The 18167-nt window shown below is 45.5% G+C and overlaps 2 protein-coding genes and 1 long non-coding RNA gene across 5 annotated transcripts in view; 1 reads left to right on the top strand and 2 right to left on the bottom strand.

The window, feature by feature from the left end:
* The first annotated feature begins 225 nt into the window (after positions 1-225).
* LOC311010698 lies at positions 226-3275 on the top strand. Its single transcript, XR_014596824.1, has 3 exons — positions 226-312; positions 1735-1882; positions 2782-3275. It is a non-coding gene; the product is annotated as an uncharacterized lncRNA (long non-coding RNA).
* A 2204-nt stretch (positions 3276-5479) lies between these two features.
* On the bottom strand, positions 5480-13011 carry pex6 (peroxisomal biogenesis factor 6; the record flags this gene model as incomplete). The annotated part of the gene is made up of 18 exons (XM_084005966.1): positions 5480-5765; positions 6065-6204; positions 6364-6441; positions 7044-7160; positions 7297-7405; positions 7500-7561; positions 8065-8270; positions 8351-8468; positions 8540-8616; positions 8829-9015; positions 9104-9306; positions 9384-9486; positions 9571-9704; positions 9806-9935; positions 10231-10314; positions 10613-10782; positions 11100-11699; positions 12490-13011. The coding sequence occupies 18 exons, from the start codon at positions 13009-13011 to the stop codon at positions 5629-5631; spliced, it is 3177 nt and encodes a 1058-aa protein (XP_083862092.1). The 3' UTR covers positions 5480-5628.
* An 879-nt stretch (positions 13012-13890) lies between these two features.
* Positions 13891-18167, bottom strand: part of ttbk1a (tau tubulin kinase 1a) — a 34477-nt gene continuing 30200 nt past the window's right edge. For all 3 annotated transcript variants that reach the window (XM_084005404.1, XM_084005402.1, XM_084005403.1), the window contains 2 exons: positions 15386-16824; positions 13891-15298 (listed from right to left, as the gene is read on the bottom strand). In XM_084005404.1, coding sequence (XP_083861530.1) covers positions 14893-15298; positions 15386-16824 — 1845 coding nt within the window. In that variant the 3' untranslated portion in view covers positions 13891-14892. The remainder of the gene's footprint in view (positions 15299-15385; positions 16825-18167) is intronic.

Below are 18167 nucleotides of genomic sequence, written 5' to 3'. Positions count from 1 at the left end.
CTCCGCTGCCCTTTAAAAAACAACAACTTAGCAGTACCTCTATTCTCCGCCGTGTGCGATGCATGATTGTGAAAATAAACTTGTCACTTGGATTACTCAAAAAAAAATGTCGGGTGGGATGAATGGTTCTTTTCATGGCGAAAGCAGACAGAAGGGAGCGTTTGTGACGTTGCTGATGATGATCTGCCAGCTTGTTTGTTAGGCGACTCAGATATTAAGGGTGAGCTCCTCTCGCTAGCTGCTACAGGCCGGACGGACGAGGACAATGTCAAAGTTACCTGGTTCTTCTGACTCTAAGGACGTCGGCGACCGGTCAGTAATAGAAAACAAAGATGTCTGCTATGATGGAGGAGGAGGAGGAAGTAGGAGGATGAGAATCTAACAAAATACAACTGTGAATGAGAAAGGTGTGAGCAGGTAAGGTGCTTCTATAAGACGGATCTGCAGAGGAAGAGGAGGACGATTTCTTCGAGGGGGGGAACTAAAAACGACAAGAAAAACAAATCAGGAAAGAGAGAAACTAAAACAAGAGAAAGGTCAAATAAGAGGCCTGAACATGAACGTGACCCTGAGGGGATTTAAAGATGGCTGCTGTCACATGGGAGGAGAAGAAGAAGTCAAGATGCATTTGAGGAGAAGACAAAACTGGAGACAATCACATGAGGATAATGAGGGATAGATGGAGGGGGGGGGAGGGTGAGCTACACAAACAATGTTCCCCTCGGTACATTTAACATCGAGCCCTGCTGGGGACAACAATGGCGTCAGCGAGGTCCGCCCACGTCTACACGTTGCTAGATTTCTCTCTGGCTGATTTCAGTGTGCTCGAAACAGCAACAAAGGGTTTTTTTTCCATCGCGTTCAGCAGGTCACAACTCGTATAAAGACACAAAGGTTTGCAGCTGCCACTGCCACGCTGCACCTTTTTTTTTTTATTAAAGGCCGCTTGACGAGAATGTGAAGCTTCCCCAGGAGGAGGCGTTTTTTGTTGTTGTTGTTGTTGCTATGGCGCTTCGGTGAGGAGTGTTACTGGTTGAGGTACTGTCCTGCTTTACTAATCCGGGCTTTAGGGATGTGGAGGCGGCAGGAAAAAAAGAGCGCGAGAGGAGTGGATGGGGATTGGGTTAAGGCCGGGTCACAAGATGTCGAATCCCAGATTCAAACTTAAAAAAAAAAAAGAGGCCAGAGTCTGAGGCTGAGGCAAGAAGTGCTTCTGTTAACTGCGATGGATGTTAACGACGGTTTCATTTAATTTTGCTTCCACGTCAGAGCGCAAAGAGCAACCACAGGAAACTTGCTCAGCTGTAAAACATCATGTACGTCTCATGAGACCTGGGATGGAAACTTGCTTTCTAAGGTCACCGAAGGCCTGTTTAGTTCTTCTGTCTTTTATAAATCTCTTGAAACTGTTCTTTTTTTTTTAGGTTCGAACGCTCGGCTGCCATTTGTGTTCCTTTCCCCGACTTAGTGATAGATATCTTACAGATCTTTTATTGACAATTCAGCGACTCCAGCTGGTCGATTGCGTGTTCAAATATCGGCTTTGATCTGGTTGTTTGTTAAGTTTGCAGAAGACGGGCATGAATCGTAATGTTGCTTTACATCGGCTGTTCAGACTGTGAAGAAGTGAGAAGTAAAATGACTACGAACCAGAGCTTGTTAGAATCCTGCTGGTTCTGGTTCTGGTTCTGGTTCTGTCCAGGCTCTAACGGACCGCTGCTGCTGTTCCCGCAGGTTTCCCAAGGGGACGCTACTGAGAAGCTGGCTCACCAAGTCGCGGCCCAGGTTGCTGCTGCTGATCGCAGGGTTGAAGAGGCCTCAGGTGACCCTCATGAGGAGGAAAAGGATGAAGCGCACAAAAGTAGCAAAGGCCACGTAAGCGGTAAATATGGCTTATGTTGCATGGAGGAATGCTGAACCCCCCCACCATCAACGAGACACAGGAAGTGGTTAGGGGGGGAGGGCAGGAAAACCTAATCAGGCTACGATGGAGCTACACACACAAAATAACATCAGACACATTGAACTGGACTGCAGTTTGTTTCTAAAATAAATATATATATAATACGTGGCTCTGAGGACTAAAAGGTGCATTCACAACAAACGCGATGAGAGTAATTTGTCAATGCAAAGCCAATCAGCGTTGAGAATCATCTTGTGTCGTCAATGAATCGGAAATAGAGACAAACCGTATTGTAGGTCTCCCAGAGGTCTACGATAGAAGCTCACATTGGTCCAGAGACAGCTTGTGTTTGTCAGATCCACCCGTCGCTCCTCCGCAGTCCAAATATGGTCACTTCCTTTCGCTGGTCTAAAACTAACAAAAAAAAAATTTGAGGCTTAGAAACCAGAGTTCACACACCAACGAGTGACGTCACCATGACTATGATCACATCTTAATACTTGTCCGATCACCCCGATCTTTCCAAGGGTGTGGTAATGTGAGTCTCCATGTTCAAAGCCGTGGCAAACCCCGTTTTCGCTCTGAAGCCATCCGTACCGTAATGATAATATATCACAAGCGTGTCGTAAAAACTACAGTGGCCTTAAAGTAACGAATAAATCAGAAAGGCTCTCTCTAGAGCCGGCGTTTGGTTTGTCCACTCTGGGCTGCTGTAGAAACATGCTGACCCAACACCACCTGAATCTTCCATCCTAAACATTCTGTTCATATTTGACATTTGCATCGCCACATCTGTTTTGTGAGGATATTTTTAATCGAATGGAATTGTCAAAAAAAACAACAACAAAAAAAACCACCCAACGTTACCTCTCTTCCAGGACCTGCAGCCGGATGCCCCACTTCACCTGAGTCCTTACCGGAGAGGATCTGCTTGTTAGAAATGAAAGACGAAGAAGAGCTGCGTGTTGAATCTTTGCCCCAGCGACGAACTAAAATCCAGGAACCTCAAAACAGAGTGACGCCAGAGGACGAACCACAGAGATCGAGACCTCCAGATTAAAAAAAAATGAATACAAAAATTGGAATTTTACACCCAAGACATGGACTACCATCTTCGGCCTATACTCTCTTCAAACACTCTTTAGACTGTAACGACTGTGGCTTGTGCATCACTCCTATCCTGAAACCAAAACTGTCTTCTATCAGGTCTCCAGGTCCATGTGTTCGAGTCTCAGAAAACTCCAAACCTGCTGTTGATTAAACTTTTGACGGGACGCCAAACTGCTGCCTCACGTTCTTCTGTCAGATCAAAAACTTCACGATACGAAGCGTCATATCATACAGCCGAGATGTTCCACGATGCACTTCAACCAGAAAACAAGGATGCTAATGTTTTTTCCCCCCGATAGAAACGGAGAGGAATTAGCTTAATTGTCTGTGCTGTCGTTGCGGGTCACGCATTTCAGACAGACTCAGACAGATTGGAGCTTCTAGGTTTTAGTCAAACTCGTTTGACTTTTCATAAAAATGGGTAGAATGAGTTTTGGAACAAAAAAGCCTTGATTTTCATTACGTTTGGCCACATCACAGAAAAAACATATGCAAACTTAACAGTGGCAACTAGCCCAAAACATCCTTTTTAACTAGTATTTGACTAAGATTTCATTGGTTGAAGAAAGTTCCAACCTTTTCTGTTGTTCATGTGATTAACAAATAATGCTTATTGAAACCTGACCGGTGAAAACGTCAATGGCAATCTTCAGTCCAATCTAACATGGCAACACTTTATGTATAACTTCTCAACTTAGTGTCGTTTTTACTGCCCGTCATTCAATACAAAAAGGAATTTTTTTGTTTTTTAAATCTTCATAGTGACACACCCATCACAGAAACTTAATCTTTGTTAACCAGTTGTAAAAAAAGTGATATTGACTTAGGCCTCATATAAAGTGTCGCCCAAATATGATGGGATGATTGAAATTAAGTGATAAAAAATACTTTGAAAGGTTCTGGATATCTTGAGATGTATTCTATTTGCCATTTCTGCTTTACTTTTCCATTTTGAGGAGCGGCTAGCCATGCTACGTTGCATATTCAGTTCTGCTGAGATTGTTTTAAATATAGTTTAAATGCAGGCTACCTAGATAGCTAGCTGCTATCAGTTCTCATTATACCCGTTAGCAAGTAAGCTAACTGCAAATGTTTGCTAACTGCCCCTGTGCTAATATTTTGTAAGGCAACAACAATACTTGTTAGCCGATGCTAAGCTAAATCTGAATGCACATGACTTTACAGGTGGTTTGATAACAGTTGTCTTGACATAGCTAGCGAGATGATATAGCTAGTGAGATAACTTATCTAGCATTTGACGGTGGGCAGATTCATAAGTTCATAAAGTGACGTCGGTGTAGCTAACGAAAGGTAGCTAGCTCACTATAGCCAAAGCAAACCGTATAGCTGAGAGTATTTTACGAACATTTTCATGATGATGAATAATTTGTATGACAACATTTAATGAGGTGTGGCAGAATAAATGCATTTAACTGTGAGGAAAGGGGTTGAATCTGTCAGGGAGGTATGTGTGAGCGACCTAGCTAACTATGCTAACCATTCCTTTCTGTATAGCTTTACATTAGCAGACAGCTAAATTACACGCTGTAATTTACGGTGTTTTTTTCGTTTAGCAATGCTGCTCCGATTAAATGTATTGTTTAACTGTCAACTGTGTGTTTCAACTGTGACATCATTTCATTTCAAACAATCTGTTTTTTTTGTCGAGGCTACTTGCTTTGCGTCAAGTGTAAAAAAGAGTGGTTCCTCTATGCTGCACTGCTTTGTTTGTTGAGGTGATTCTGTTTTGAACATTTTACAAAATGAAAAATTGAATAGCTTAGCATCCCACCCTGTCATGACTTGGTGAAGCCAAAACTTGATATCTGCCAAATAGCTGTTTTTTTTTATTTCTTTATTTCATGTTTGCTTAACTGATTAAAAAAAATTCAAAATTTACAGTAAACTGGCAGATTGTGATATTGTGCACTAAAATGTCATATAATAGTGTTTACGACTGCAGTGGAATGTAGAAAGCAGCCTTAACTGATGTGTTTGAGAACGAAAATGTTATTTGATCGAATGTACAGATGCATAAAAAAATGACCACTTTAGTTTTTGTTTTGACAAAAATGATAAAAATCTGCATCATAATTCAAAGTTTCATGACTTTTTCTTTCATCCTTCTTCACATCTGGAAACAGTTTTTAAACATCTGTGTATTATGAAATATTATTAAATACATGCGTGATTGAGTCGGCATATTTATGAAGTTATAATACTATAAGGTAGCAGTACTGCAGTGAATGCAGGGCTGGTATGCCACAGTCACAAACAAACTGTAAATCATAAAAAATATATTTTTTTATAAGCTACATGAATTAAGTTTCACTTAACAGGTTTGTGGTGTGTGCGTGAAGAAACTCTCCACCCGATTGGCTGATCCGACTTGTTAGCAGACAGCATAGCGACGCCACTTCAGTCAGGAAAAAAACATGAATAAATAATACAGTTTTATAAAGTTTATCTGTATTTATTAAATAAAATTTTACAATTTTATAAGTTAACTTCTAATTTACATCATTTACATTATTGTACAATTGTGATTGACACTAAATTAGCTCTTAAATTAGATTTATATTCTATGGGAGAGTCATCGTCGGATCATCTGATTTTCACTTTGCGGTGAGTTTCTGTTGAATGCTTCTGTATCTCAGCAGCTCCTCGTCTGAAACCGACGGCTTGAAGTTTTCCAACGCCGAGGAGAAATCTTCGACGGAGACGAGGACGGGAGAGTCCTCGGAGTCCAGACCTGAGAGAGACACGGGACGATATGAAAATGTCTGGCTTAAAACTCTAAAACATACTGGAATATTTTTTTTGTGTTCATTTTTTTTAAACATCCATTTTAGTAAAATGTTTAAATAAGGTAAATCAGAATTAAACAATAAAAAAGACAAATGGTAACATGAATGTTTTAAACTGTTCATCCCTTTTAAATGAAAAATAAATGACTAAATAGGACATTTAAATGTTACATTTACATTACTTAAATATTCACAGATGTTAAAGTACCACTTCCTGTTGTGTGTTGCGTTTGTGGTTTCTTACCATCGTCGATGAGGGAGATCTTCCTCTTGATGGCGGCCGTCATAGCGTCTGAACAGAGAGCATACAGGTCGGCGCCGGTCATGTGATCGGGGCAGCGATCCACCACCTGCTGCAGGTCCACAGCGGGGTCTATCTGGAACCTGAAGGCAACATTAACAACATCCTGGGTTCAGAATCCACCAGAACAGAGAAACTCTCTGTCCTCACAGAGTCGAGGTTAAAAGGACTAATGCAGAATCATTATTATTCCTTTTTTTAGATTTTTACATTGTTGTTCCAGTAGGGGGAGCTGTTCTTACTTTCTGAGGATGGCCTGGAGGACCTGCAGCTGAGAGACTCGGTCCTCGTTGATCCCCACATAGACCAGTTTGTCAAACCTGAAAAAGAGACACGACATCCGAAGGGGACCCGTTGTCAGTTATTATTTGAGTAACTTATAAATTAGACATTAATGTGGGACAACACATGTCTAATTCTGAGGTTTATGGAAATGTGCAGAAACACTAATAATACCTTAACACAACTTTTACTTCAGGAGAGACTAAAGGTGTGTGATATTACAACGTCAATGCAAAGATGCTAATAGATGTGTTTATGGAGCAGCTACCATGTTAGCATAGCCTACTTCCAATCAAACTGAACTCCATTCAGAAAACAAGCATTTTAAAAAGTTATTCGCTCGTCGTCTTGCAGACAGACCACGACTTCGGACTTTTTACAAATCACCGTCATTATGTCGTTATTTCAGCATCCTTTTTATCCGATTATCGTAATTAAATCACAGCTTAATTGTTTATTTGGGGTTTGAACCGCTGTAGTAAAGCGGCCGATGTATGTCTTGCTATACAGGGCTATACACAAATTCACCGAGCACCTCTAAAGATATTGTACACACATTAAAAGATTTCTTTTTTAAGTAAAAGAGTGTTGTGTCCACATGATAGCAGGTAGGTGTGTTTGTGTGTGTGTGACCTCTGACCTGCCGGGCCTCAGCAGCGATTGGTCCAGCAGGTCTGGACGGTTTGTGGCTCCGATCACAAAAACCCCGACAGATGAGTGCAAAGCATCGAGCTCGGCCAGGAGCTGAGACACGACTCTGAGCGGAGATAAAACTCAAACTATTGATCCTGCTGTCAAACTTCACAATAAAATACAGAATAAACATAATACCCAATTAAACCTAATAAAAAGCAACAAATAACTGAGGGTCATCGGTGCAGGTAAACACTCACCTGTCCATCACTCCTCCAGAGTCTCCACTGCGCCCCCTGTTGGGAGCCAGAGAGTCCAGCTCATCGAAGAAGATGACACACGGAGCTGCTGAACGTGCTCTGCAGAACACTGGACACGACAAAACACACAACGAGATATTAACGCGATGACGAGTACACGTTTAAAAATGCACCAGAACGATCCGCCGGGCGAGAACACACACCTTCTCTGATGTTCTCTTCACTCTGACCCACGTACATGTTGATGAGCTCCGGACCTTTCACGCTGAAACACACAAACAGGTTGAAGGAGCTCAAAATCACAAGCATTCAAATACCACCGTTTTTGATGGTTTATTTTCCAAAGGACAGGTGCATGCTGGTCCTATGCCTACCTACCTACCTGTATAATCTCAGCTGCCCACAGTATTACCCAAATTCAAAACAAAATACTTAAAAAAATGAAAATACTTCACTAAACAAATAACTAGCGGAAAAAAAATACTATCAAAGATGTAATCTGAAAGAGCAAATATTGAGAATAAAAAAATCAAACAATAATATTGTAATTAGTAAAACACCAAATTAATACTAACGACAAATCAACAGCTCCTACAAATACATTTCAATGAATGTGGAGAATATTTAACGTGGGAACACAAAGGCATGGAAACATTTTTATAATAAATAATAATAAAACAATAAAAATGGGTTTGTGTTGATTTGTTGAACAGACCAGACCGGAGCGTTTCAACCCCCGAGTTTTAGGAAGGTGAAGCCGTTTCCTACCTGAGGAAGGTCATGGAGCACTCGGTCGCCACGGCTTTGGCCAGCAGAGTTTTCCCCGTCCCCGGTGGTCCGTACAGCAGGACCCCGGTCCGGTTCAGACCCAGGGACAGGAGCTCTGGACGCTGTAGAGGAAGCTGAACCGTGTCCAGGATCTCTTTCTTCACCTGCTGCAGACCTCCAATGTCCTCCCAACGCACGTCTGGGATCTGTTCGGGGGTTAGAGAGGACGTAAACACTCGGCAGCATCGTAACGGGCCTTTGGTCACATCTTATAAACAGCCGTCACCTTGGGGGCTCCGATGGCCGTGGACTGGGCGTCCTGCAGGGTCTCTAGGGCGGAGCTGAAGTCCTGGTTCAGGATGGTCACGCCACTGGAGCACAGATCCTCCTCCTGCCGGCCAACACTACAACACAACCTCACTGTTATACATATAACCACAACGTTAATAACATGAGCAGCTTATTCAATTCTCACCAGGTGTGAATCAGCCTCCTACAGGCGGCTCGACCGGCCTCAACCAGCAGAACTCTGAGATCTCCCAACACAAACCCCTGAAGAAGAGGAGGAGGAGGAGGAGGAATCCTTCATGAACACATTCACCATCAGGGTTTCACATTTAGACCAACTGGAATTATCCTTTTAGACTAACTGATGCAGAGTACTTCTGTCAGCTGTAGACGGGTCTGTAGTGGTCTGTAGACGGTCGGTAGTGGTCTGTAGTGGTCTGTAGTGGTCTGTACCCCGACCCTTAACAGTGACGTACCGCTGTGAGTTTGGAGAGCCTCTCCAGGTTGACGTCCCTCCCCAGGTGAAGGTCTCGGCTCAGGCCGACCAGCATGGAGCGCCGCTGCTCCTCTGTGGGGCTCTCCAACTCCACCTGGTGGACGAACGCCGCCATGACGCCCGCCGACAGCTGCCGAGGTCTACAGACCGTCGCCACCACCACGACGCTGGAACACAACACGTTGACAAACAGTTAGACAGAACTGTTAAAAGGAAAACGCTTCAACAGTCAGAGGGCCAGAGGCAGTCGGTGACCTGGTGGGGGCGCTGTGGAGCAGCTGGCAGAGCGCCGCCTGGACTCTCCCGTCCTCCTCGGCGGCGCCTCGAGGTCTGAGCAGGAGCTGCAGGTTCCTGAGCAGCAGGACGCCGGGCTGCAGGGCCTCGGCCCGCTGGAACACCGAGGCCAGCTTGGCCTCCGAGGCCGCAGGAGTGTCGGCGCACACACTCACGCAGTCCACCTGTCACACAGGAAGTGTCACTATGACAACGTGTGACGGCAGCCTAACACTCACACAGTCCACCTCGGCTGTCGTACCTTCAGCAGGTGGAGGTTCAGCCTGCGGCTCGCCGCGCCGACCGCCGTCACCTTCCCACTTCCTGCCGGGCCGTGGAGGAGGACGGTGCAGCCGGACAAAGAGCTGTGACACACAGGACGCTGCTGATCACTGATCACATGACATACTTCCTGTTGTCAGCGCTGCCATCGGACAGGTGAGTGTTACCTGTGGTGCAGGTGAGGGAGGATGATGCTGCTGAGGAGTTCCACGGTCTTGATGAGGCCCGGAGGAGACAAGCTGGTCCACAGAGACGACTCGTCCACAGAGGAGCAGGGGACGGGGCTGCTGGTGGACGCCCGCTGGACGGACACACGTCATTATTTATTCATCCTTGACTTATGCAGGGACACCTTATGATTTATGATTATTGTTTTTCACACAAAAAAAATGCGTATGTCACCATGTAGAGTGAGGTGTGCAGTCTGTCAGCCAGGTGAGCCCCTCCTCCTCCTCCTCCATCATCTTCTTCATCTTCTTCTCTGTCTGCAGACGGACACACCTTCTGCACTCTGAAGAACAGCACTGGACACCTGACAGAGGTCAAGGGTCACACAGACATCGAGCTGGTCAACACCATCAACAGTATTTACCGAGTTTATATACTTTGATTTAATGTAAGAGTGTAAGAAGTGACCTAATCCAAGTATCATAATATTAAAGTAATGTAACTTGATTACTCCCTATGATGAGGAAATCATCTCCTGCATATCGTCATAGCGATGTTTAAGGCAGTAATCATACTTGTGATCTCTACATATTCATGGTGTTTATATGAAGCTGAACTTATTAGTGATCACGTCCGTGTCCTCTTCATAAACGTGGTACCTGTGTATTCTCTCTGAATTGTTCTCCAGCAGGTCTGGATGGTTTTCAGCTGGAACCGTCAGGATGTCTCCCTGTGAAACCAGTCTGCACAAGAGGGGGGGGGGGGGGGGGGCAAACTGGTTAGACTGGGAGCACACATTTCCCTACATTCTGACCAGAAATCACATAAGAAAAATTAAAATTGTAGGAATGTGAGCAGGCATTTTTTTTATAGTTCTATGTTGAAAAATGCAGGAGTTAGATTACCCCCCCCCCCAAAAAAACAGGCAAATAATAATAATAAATTGAATGTTTACACATAGAAGAACATATAATTATTATGTTTACACTAAATAATACCACATGCTCTAAGTGTGCCGTATGGAACCCCCGGGACACAGACCTGGGGGTACTGAAGTGTTCAGACAGCAGGTTGTCGTGGCAACCGAGGTCGTTGTACAGCGGAGACGCGACGGGCTGGAGGTGAAGCTCGCTGGCGAACGCCGGAGAAGCCGAGCGACAGAAACTGTGAGAGTGACGGGCGCCGGGCGCCGAAGGAGACGGTCTCCACCTCTGAGACAAAACAACAAGGACGTTATTATCCACTAGTTCTGATTTTTCACAATAACAGTTGTCAGGCCTGGGCTTTTAATGTGAAAATATATATATATATATATCAGGATATAGCTTGAGAATTATTACAAACTTATGAAAATAAATGTAATTCTGTGTCGGGAATGTTGTTTTTTTTCTTACTTCCTACCATGGTAATTATTTTGTGACCTGCTTAGATTCATGCCACGACCCTGAAGGGGTCCCCCACCCTGAAGGGGTCCTCCACCCCCGGGTTCGAACCACCGGTGTGTTCAGTGTGTGTTGTGTTCAAGCACCTTCATCCTCAGCGTGCAGCTGTTCACCGGGACTGCGTCGCCTTCCGTCATGTTGAACCACAGAGTTGCCGATATGAAACCGACTTCGTCGTGGTTCTGCAAGTCCGGACTCCGCGTCAGATCCACCGCCAGCACAGAGACCAGCCGCTGTCTGCAGACGCCCCCCCTGGAGGACCCGCCCGGCCTCGACAGGTTCACCCACTCCTGGTTAAAAAGGCCGAGCCGGAGGAGCAGCTGCTTGCTCACGAACACGCAGCTGTCCACGTCCACCGCGGCTCCCTGCTGACCTTTGACCCCGACCCATCGGCGGGCGTCCACCACCCGGACGTCCACCCTGCACTCCAGAGCCTGCAGGACCCCCGAGAACCCAGAGCCCAGCAGCTTCCTGTTGTCGAGGAGAGAGCGCCCCCCTCCGAGGCCGTTGGCGTAGTGGGCGAAGTCCGACACGCACAGACCGAGGGGCCTGCAGGGTGGGGGGGCGGCAGCGCTCGGGGGGTCCACAGAGTCCCAGTAGTCGGTCAGAACCAGAGAGGTGTCGGCGGTGATCTGTCCCTGAGTCACAGGACTGCAGTCCAACACCAACAGCTCTAACAGCTGCTCCTAAAAAACACACACAGAAGAAACGACAAACTTCAAAGCAGCCCTTTTGTATTTGTTTTGCATTTTATATTTTGTTTTTTGCTTGTATTGTTGTTCTCTTGAGCTGGGATCGGCTCCAGCCCCCCCGTGACCCTAAAATACAGGATAAGCGGTAGAAAATGGATGGATGTTGTTCTCTTGTTTTGATTTAGTTTGTTTTTGAGCACCTGGAAAAGCGCTATATCATACCTACGTATTATTATTATTATAATTATTTTCAATTAAATTAATAAATAATACTCAAACTCTGAATGATGGCATTTCTATTGAACACTTACGTGTCTGACTTTATCAGAAATGAAGAGATATCTAGCGGTGCTGATAAAAGAAGACATAAGAGTTATAATAAGAGTTTTTACACTTTTGGATTTTTCCGATGCTATAACATGTCAGAACTAAAATAATAAAACAGCTGTTTGGTTCTCAGGATGAATTTATAAAGACTTTCAATTAAAATGAACAAATAAAACTCCAAATAATGTCATTTTTAGTTAAAATTAGTGTCTGATTTTAGCAGAATTTGGGAAATTAGAGCTTTATTTTTTGATGCTGTCACCTAATATCAAAACTTAAAGGAGACTAAAAAGAATAAACAGCTACAGGTTAAAGTTTTCTTTTCTAGTGTGGAAGTTTAATCATTTGTATCAGAAATACTTGATGAATAATTTAATTATTCAACATTTTTATAAACTAATTTATTGATGAAGTGTTGACGGTCTTCAGTCCGTAAACAACCTGTCCCGGGTCTCACCTGTCCCGCGTCCTCTCCCAGCAGCGGGTGTCGAGGCAGCAGCAGCGGGTCTCCCTGCCGGGCCAGCAGCCATCGTCCCGGGCGGCAGAACTCCAGCAGCGCGCCGATGAACTGCTCGGTCCCGGCCCAGCGGAGGCTCTGCCTGCTGCGGGCTCCCAGCACCACTCTGTCGAGGGGGACCGGGTCCAGACGCCGGACGGTCCCCGTGGTGCCGAGCCTCTGAAAGCCGTGGTGCCGCAAGAAGAGGCGGCTGGTGAACACCCGGGTCCTGCTCCCGAACTCGGCTCTGGGGGGGTCTCCTCCTCCGCAGTCCGCGATCTCCTCCTCGGTGGTCGGGTGAACGCGCAGTAAAATACCCGGCCTGCCGGAACCCCGAGGCCGCTGCGGGGTGAAGAGGACGCTCGGTGGGTCGCTGTCATTCTGGAAAACCGAGTCCAGCTCGGATTCTGGTATCAAAACCTCCAGAGGACTCAGGTGTGAGGGGAAACTCTCCAAACAAAACAACTCCACCTGCGCCGCCATCTTGGACCTGCGTCATTTCCGCTCCTTCTTCCTGGTTTCCGCTGTCGTCATCACCTCTACCTGGTGGACGACATGGGGAACTACATACAACTGCATACAAATAAATAAATAGTTTAATGAGTTATTAATATTAATCATAGTAAGTCATGAATGTAATATATAATATAACATAAGAAATAATATAACATGAATCATAATAATATAACATTAATAAGAATAATAAGCTGGAGCTGACATTAGGCAACGGCACGGTTCACCTTGGATAGGTTGCAATGATAATAATAATAATAATAATAATAATAATAATAATAATAATAATAATAATTTTAATAATAATGCTTGTATTCATTTTATATATTTATTTATCATATTCATAATAGTGGAGCAAAAAAGAAAGTACAAGCACCTCAAATTGTACATTTCCCCACTGCAGACATCTACTGGGGGCATAATGACAACACTACTCATGTGTAAAACACGGTTAAAATGTGATCTGGTGTTTATGAAGCATCATATCAGCTGTAACTTTGATTGAAGTGCTGTGATTTAAACATATCAGAACTGTATTTGACGAGGGCGTTTATAAATATGAGACCGCATATTTGAAAAGGAAAGTGTGAGCTTTAATTAAATTAGATTTAAGGCTCAGCCTCAAATACAAAAGGAATTGCGAGGTGATACAAAAATGTTCCTTTCTGGGGGAGGAAACACACTAAACCTTAAAGACATCCTTGGAGGTGAATACTTTTTAAAGGCACTGAACATTGAGCGGTGTTTGAAAACGTAATATAAGGCATTGTGGAAAGCTTGGATCCAGATCAGGTTGGGTCCCTAGTTTGTACTCTAAGCCAATGAGAAAAGAATGACAAGACGCCCGTCCACATGACCAAGACTTTACTTCACAGCTCAGTGCCCGTTGATCCCGTACAAACACAACATGGGCTCCAACAACCAGCAAACCTTTGCACCGTCAGCAGAATCCAAGCAGGTATAACTTCCTCTCATGGTTAACCCTGTTTTTCTCATGCGTCAAAAAACAGGCATAGTGCCAACACATTGGAACAGAAGGTTAAAGACTCTACATTTTGCTTGGCAAGATAAAAAATAAAGATGTATTTATGGGGAAATGATTCTATTATATACAATTCAGAGCATAAAGAAAAATAAAAACACCCAGAAAATAGAATGATTAAAGCATGCCCATTTTCACACCATGAGGAGGAGGCGAGCGGCCGAGCAATTTATTTTTGTGTTCACATCCAACTCTTCTTTAATCCAAGACCATAATGAGTACAGGATATAGTTAGGAATCTCTTATCATAATGACATTATTAGGGCATTCAAACCAGTCCAATTTGGTCTTTTTTTAATGCCTGTTTATCCCAATAGGAAGGTGGAGAACTATATCAAATAAGGTACAGATTTTTTTGTACATGTCGTTTTCCTTCAACGGATTCAATATATTTGTGATATACTTCACCATGCAATGTGAACCAAGCAGGGTACTGTCAATAGAAGAGTAGTATAGCGGTGGGAGTACTGTGTAAGGTGAGAGTTTCTGAAACTGGACCCGCTGGAGGCCACGATCCTCAGCTCCAGAAACCAGTTAAATCAGGGTTTACCAGGGAGCAGCAGACACATCCATAGCACCATGGCAGCAACGCTCCTGTACGTCAGTCAGTCAAGATTACTGGAAGCCCATGAAGATAGTTCAGTAAGCTGTCCTTGGAAAAAAAAGTAAAGTTCCGTGTACATTAAATGAATCGAAGGTGGTGATTGTAAGTTCACAGTCTAATGTGGAATCAGGTGAGAACCTTTGAGGCGTAGCTTGTCCGAAGACTGATTATACACAAACATGTCTCAGCTGTGAGTCTCTTTGTATTATCTAGCGGGCGCCACCTTCTCCTTGGCGTTCGGCTTCCCCTTGGCTGCGCCGGCTGGTTTGGGCCTGGTCCTGGTGGTCGTGGCGCCAGAGGAGGTCTGCGCGGTGACTTCCTGCGAGGCGCTGCGGCGCATGGTCGTTGTAGTCCTGGGCGGTAGCATGGGGACGGTCGGGGCTCGAACCGAGAGGGGCTGCCTGGACGGACATACTCTCTGAGGGGAGGGGCTGTCAGTCCGGCAGTGGGTGGAGCTAAGGCTGCGTCGGGTTCCAAACAGGACTCGCAGGGGCATTCGAGGGCTGCCAGACGGGCCGGCGGACGGACGGGGACACAAGGATGAGGATCTGGGTGAGACAGGTTTGGACTTCCGTTGGGTGTTGAGAGTGCTAAGTCCAATTTTTGGATTACTGTGGGCAGAAGAGTACATTGAAGATTTCATTACATTCTGCAAAAATATTTAATTAACAGTTGTATAAAAAGCGACATAATCATACCCGTTAGTTAAGGATGATGCCCCTTTGGTAGTGCCGGAGTCTGGCAAGGAGAGTGGAGACGGTGCAGCAGCAGCAAGCCCCCCCGATGGCCTCTTTCTGGGGGGGACAGGCCTGGGGATCCTGCTCCTGCACTCCTTGGAACCTTGCTCTTCGGTCGGTTTCAGACGAGAGCTCCTCCTGGACTCGTCCGAGGTATGCGTATCCTCCTCCGAGCCGGTTGTGGACAGAGTTTCAGAAGCTCTCCGACGCTCCTCGTCCCCAGAGGACAAGGACGACGACGTCCCAGACACCATCCTCCTCCTCATCCAGCGGCCCTGTTGCTTCAGGACCAGCGTGCGGGCCAAGTCCAGCTGCTTGGCTCGCTGCTGGAGCCGAGCCCGAGCAGAGAAAGACGAGGACTGCTCCGAGCCTGAATCCTCTTCGGAGATGGGTACTGGGATTCGGCTTCGGAGTCTGGGTTTTGTGGCGGCTGGTGTTTCTGGTCCAGTTGCCTGAAGCTTTCCAGCTTCGCCACTGGATAACAGATGCTCCTGTGACAGATCTTTATGTTCGTGGACTGGCGACACGGTTTCTGGGACGGGCTCCAAAGACTGGGCCAGGACGGCTGAAGGAGCATTCTCAGGGTTGGGGTCAGCTGGCGTGGTTTGGTCTGGCACAGACTCCTCTGGAGACTCTTCGGTCATCGGTGCGCCCCCTTGCTCACAGGCGTCATCCTCCACAGCTGACGCCTTCGCGATGGCCAAAACTTCCCGATCACTCTCCTTGCCAGAGTGACCGTTGGAAGACATGACATTGAGGTGCGATGTCTCCGCGATGTGGATGAAAGTGCGCTCGACTTTGGTGAAGGGCGGTGATGCCGGAGCGATGGGAGTGGAGGGCCTCAGGTCTGACCTGAGAGCAGGGGACAAGCGGCCGGTCTCAGAGGATTCAGGCTGGATCGCATCCCCGAGGCGGTCGGCGCGGGAATTCAGAGCGCACGGCGTGGCCAACTCCGCCTCCAGAACGTGTTCGCCACCGGAGGGAGACTTGCGAGTGTCTCCCGGCGAGAAGAGGACGAGGGTTTTGGAGGCATCCTCCAGGTCGGGGTCTGCGTCGGCAGCCGAGGCGTGCTCCCTTTGGCCCCTCTGGTCCTCGGCCATGAGCGTCGAAGGCGCGGCGTCCTGGCTTCGTTCGGTGCTCTTCTGGCTCGCCTCGCTGTTGGACTCGCTCTTTGTGACGTCATCGTCCCTCGGTCCCGGGGGTTCTTGGACTTCCTCTTCTGGCGTGGTGTAGCTCCGGCGCTGAGGCAAGGTGCCGGTGAGCATGACGGTGAGGAAGTCGGCCCTCTTGGCCTGGAGCTGAGGAAGGATGTGGAAATGCTCCTTCTCGTCGCTCTGACCCTTCGTCCGGTAGTCCGGGGAAGGAGGCGGCGGGTGGCTCTGCTCCGTGGGAGACAACACCTGGAAATAAATCAACAAGAGTCTTTATTACAATTGGATCTACTCAAAATAAGACAGTTAACACAAGGGACTCAGTAGCAGCTTATATACCACAGGCATGCATGATCAATGAAACCATATGAGGGGTGGAATTCAAAATGTAGGATACACAATCACACAATATCTAAGCATATCAGCAACTGAGAAAATGCAATGGAAAAATACACAATAAGGGAACAATCTTTTAATGCTAGAGACAGACTAATTTCGTTTAGAGTCTGATTAGCAACTAGTGGTGTGAGGCTAAAGAGCTGTATGTTCAGACATAATAATAAATAATAAAACCATCATTAGAAGATTGCAGGAAAAAATTTCAGTCCACCGCTTCTGCCAACAGGCCATCACCCGGGAAGAAAGGCAGCAGGCACTGATGTATTTGCCCCCAAAACCATTTTAATGTCATTTTGGTTGTACACAAGCCTTTCAAGATTGTCTAGATTACATACATTGATATAAAAGGCACAAAAAATGCATTGCAGAGTTTTATCCTTTGACAGCACGCAGTCTGATATCAGGTGATTTTTCAAGTGTTACCCTTCGTAAAGATTTAACATACAGCCTGTACATACATACTAAACCCCGCTAAATATCATGCTATTAGAGATTAACTGCAAACCTAATTACTTTCTACATTTCTGTATATATGTACACAGTTTATCGTTTGGATTTACAAAAAGTTTAAAATACATGCTTTACCTGTAAATTATACAAGCAGTAACTGTACAATCATATCGTGATAGAAAAAAAAACGCTAACATGTATTTTACAAGTGAAAGACACTCACGGATCATCACACTGAACTAACAATGTGAACTTTTCTATCCTCGTTACGTTGACAACAGAAACTCTGCTGTTATTGCAAAAAACTTTGAAGAAACATTCAGAAATTTTATAAAATAATTTTCTTTCTTTCCTTTTTTTTTTTTTTTTTTTGTCATCCTCGGAGTCGCGTGACAACTGAACATACAGTTCCAGCTACGCAGATAAGTCCAGGATCTGTTTAGCTTATAGCTTAGCACCGGAAGTCTGGAAACAAATACGGTTTTAGCAGCAGTTAGCATCGGAAGCTATCCTTTTTTGTTTTTGGAGCAGCGACTGAACACCAGTGCATCTAAATCCTAACTTTACTGTCAACTAAACCCTGCTGACCGCAGGATTAACTGCTGACTAGCTTGTTAGCTAACAGGATACTTGAAAAACTAAGCCCAAGCTGAGCTAGCAGTCCCCCCCGCTTCCAGTCTTTGTGCTAAGCTAGCTAGGCTTAAACACATTGTGGACCTACGTTCTTCACCTTCTCTGGGTAT

Source organism: Eutrigla gurnardus, assembly GCF_963514095.1.
Source record: "Eutrigla gurnardus genome assembly, chromosome: 3".
NCBI classification, from domain to species: Eukaryota; Metazoa; Chordata; class Actinopteri; order Perciformes; family Triglidae; genus Eutrigla; species Eutrigla gurnardus.
The sequence above is the reverse complement of the archived record's forward strand: the minus strand, read 5'-3'. Positions and strand labels throughout refer to the sequence as shown.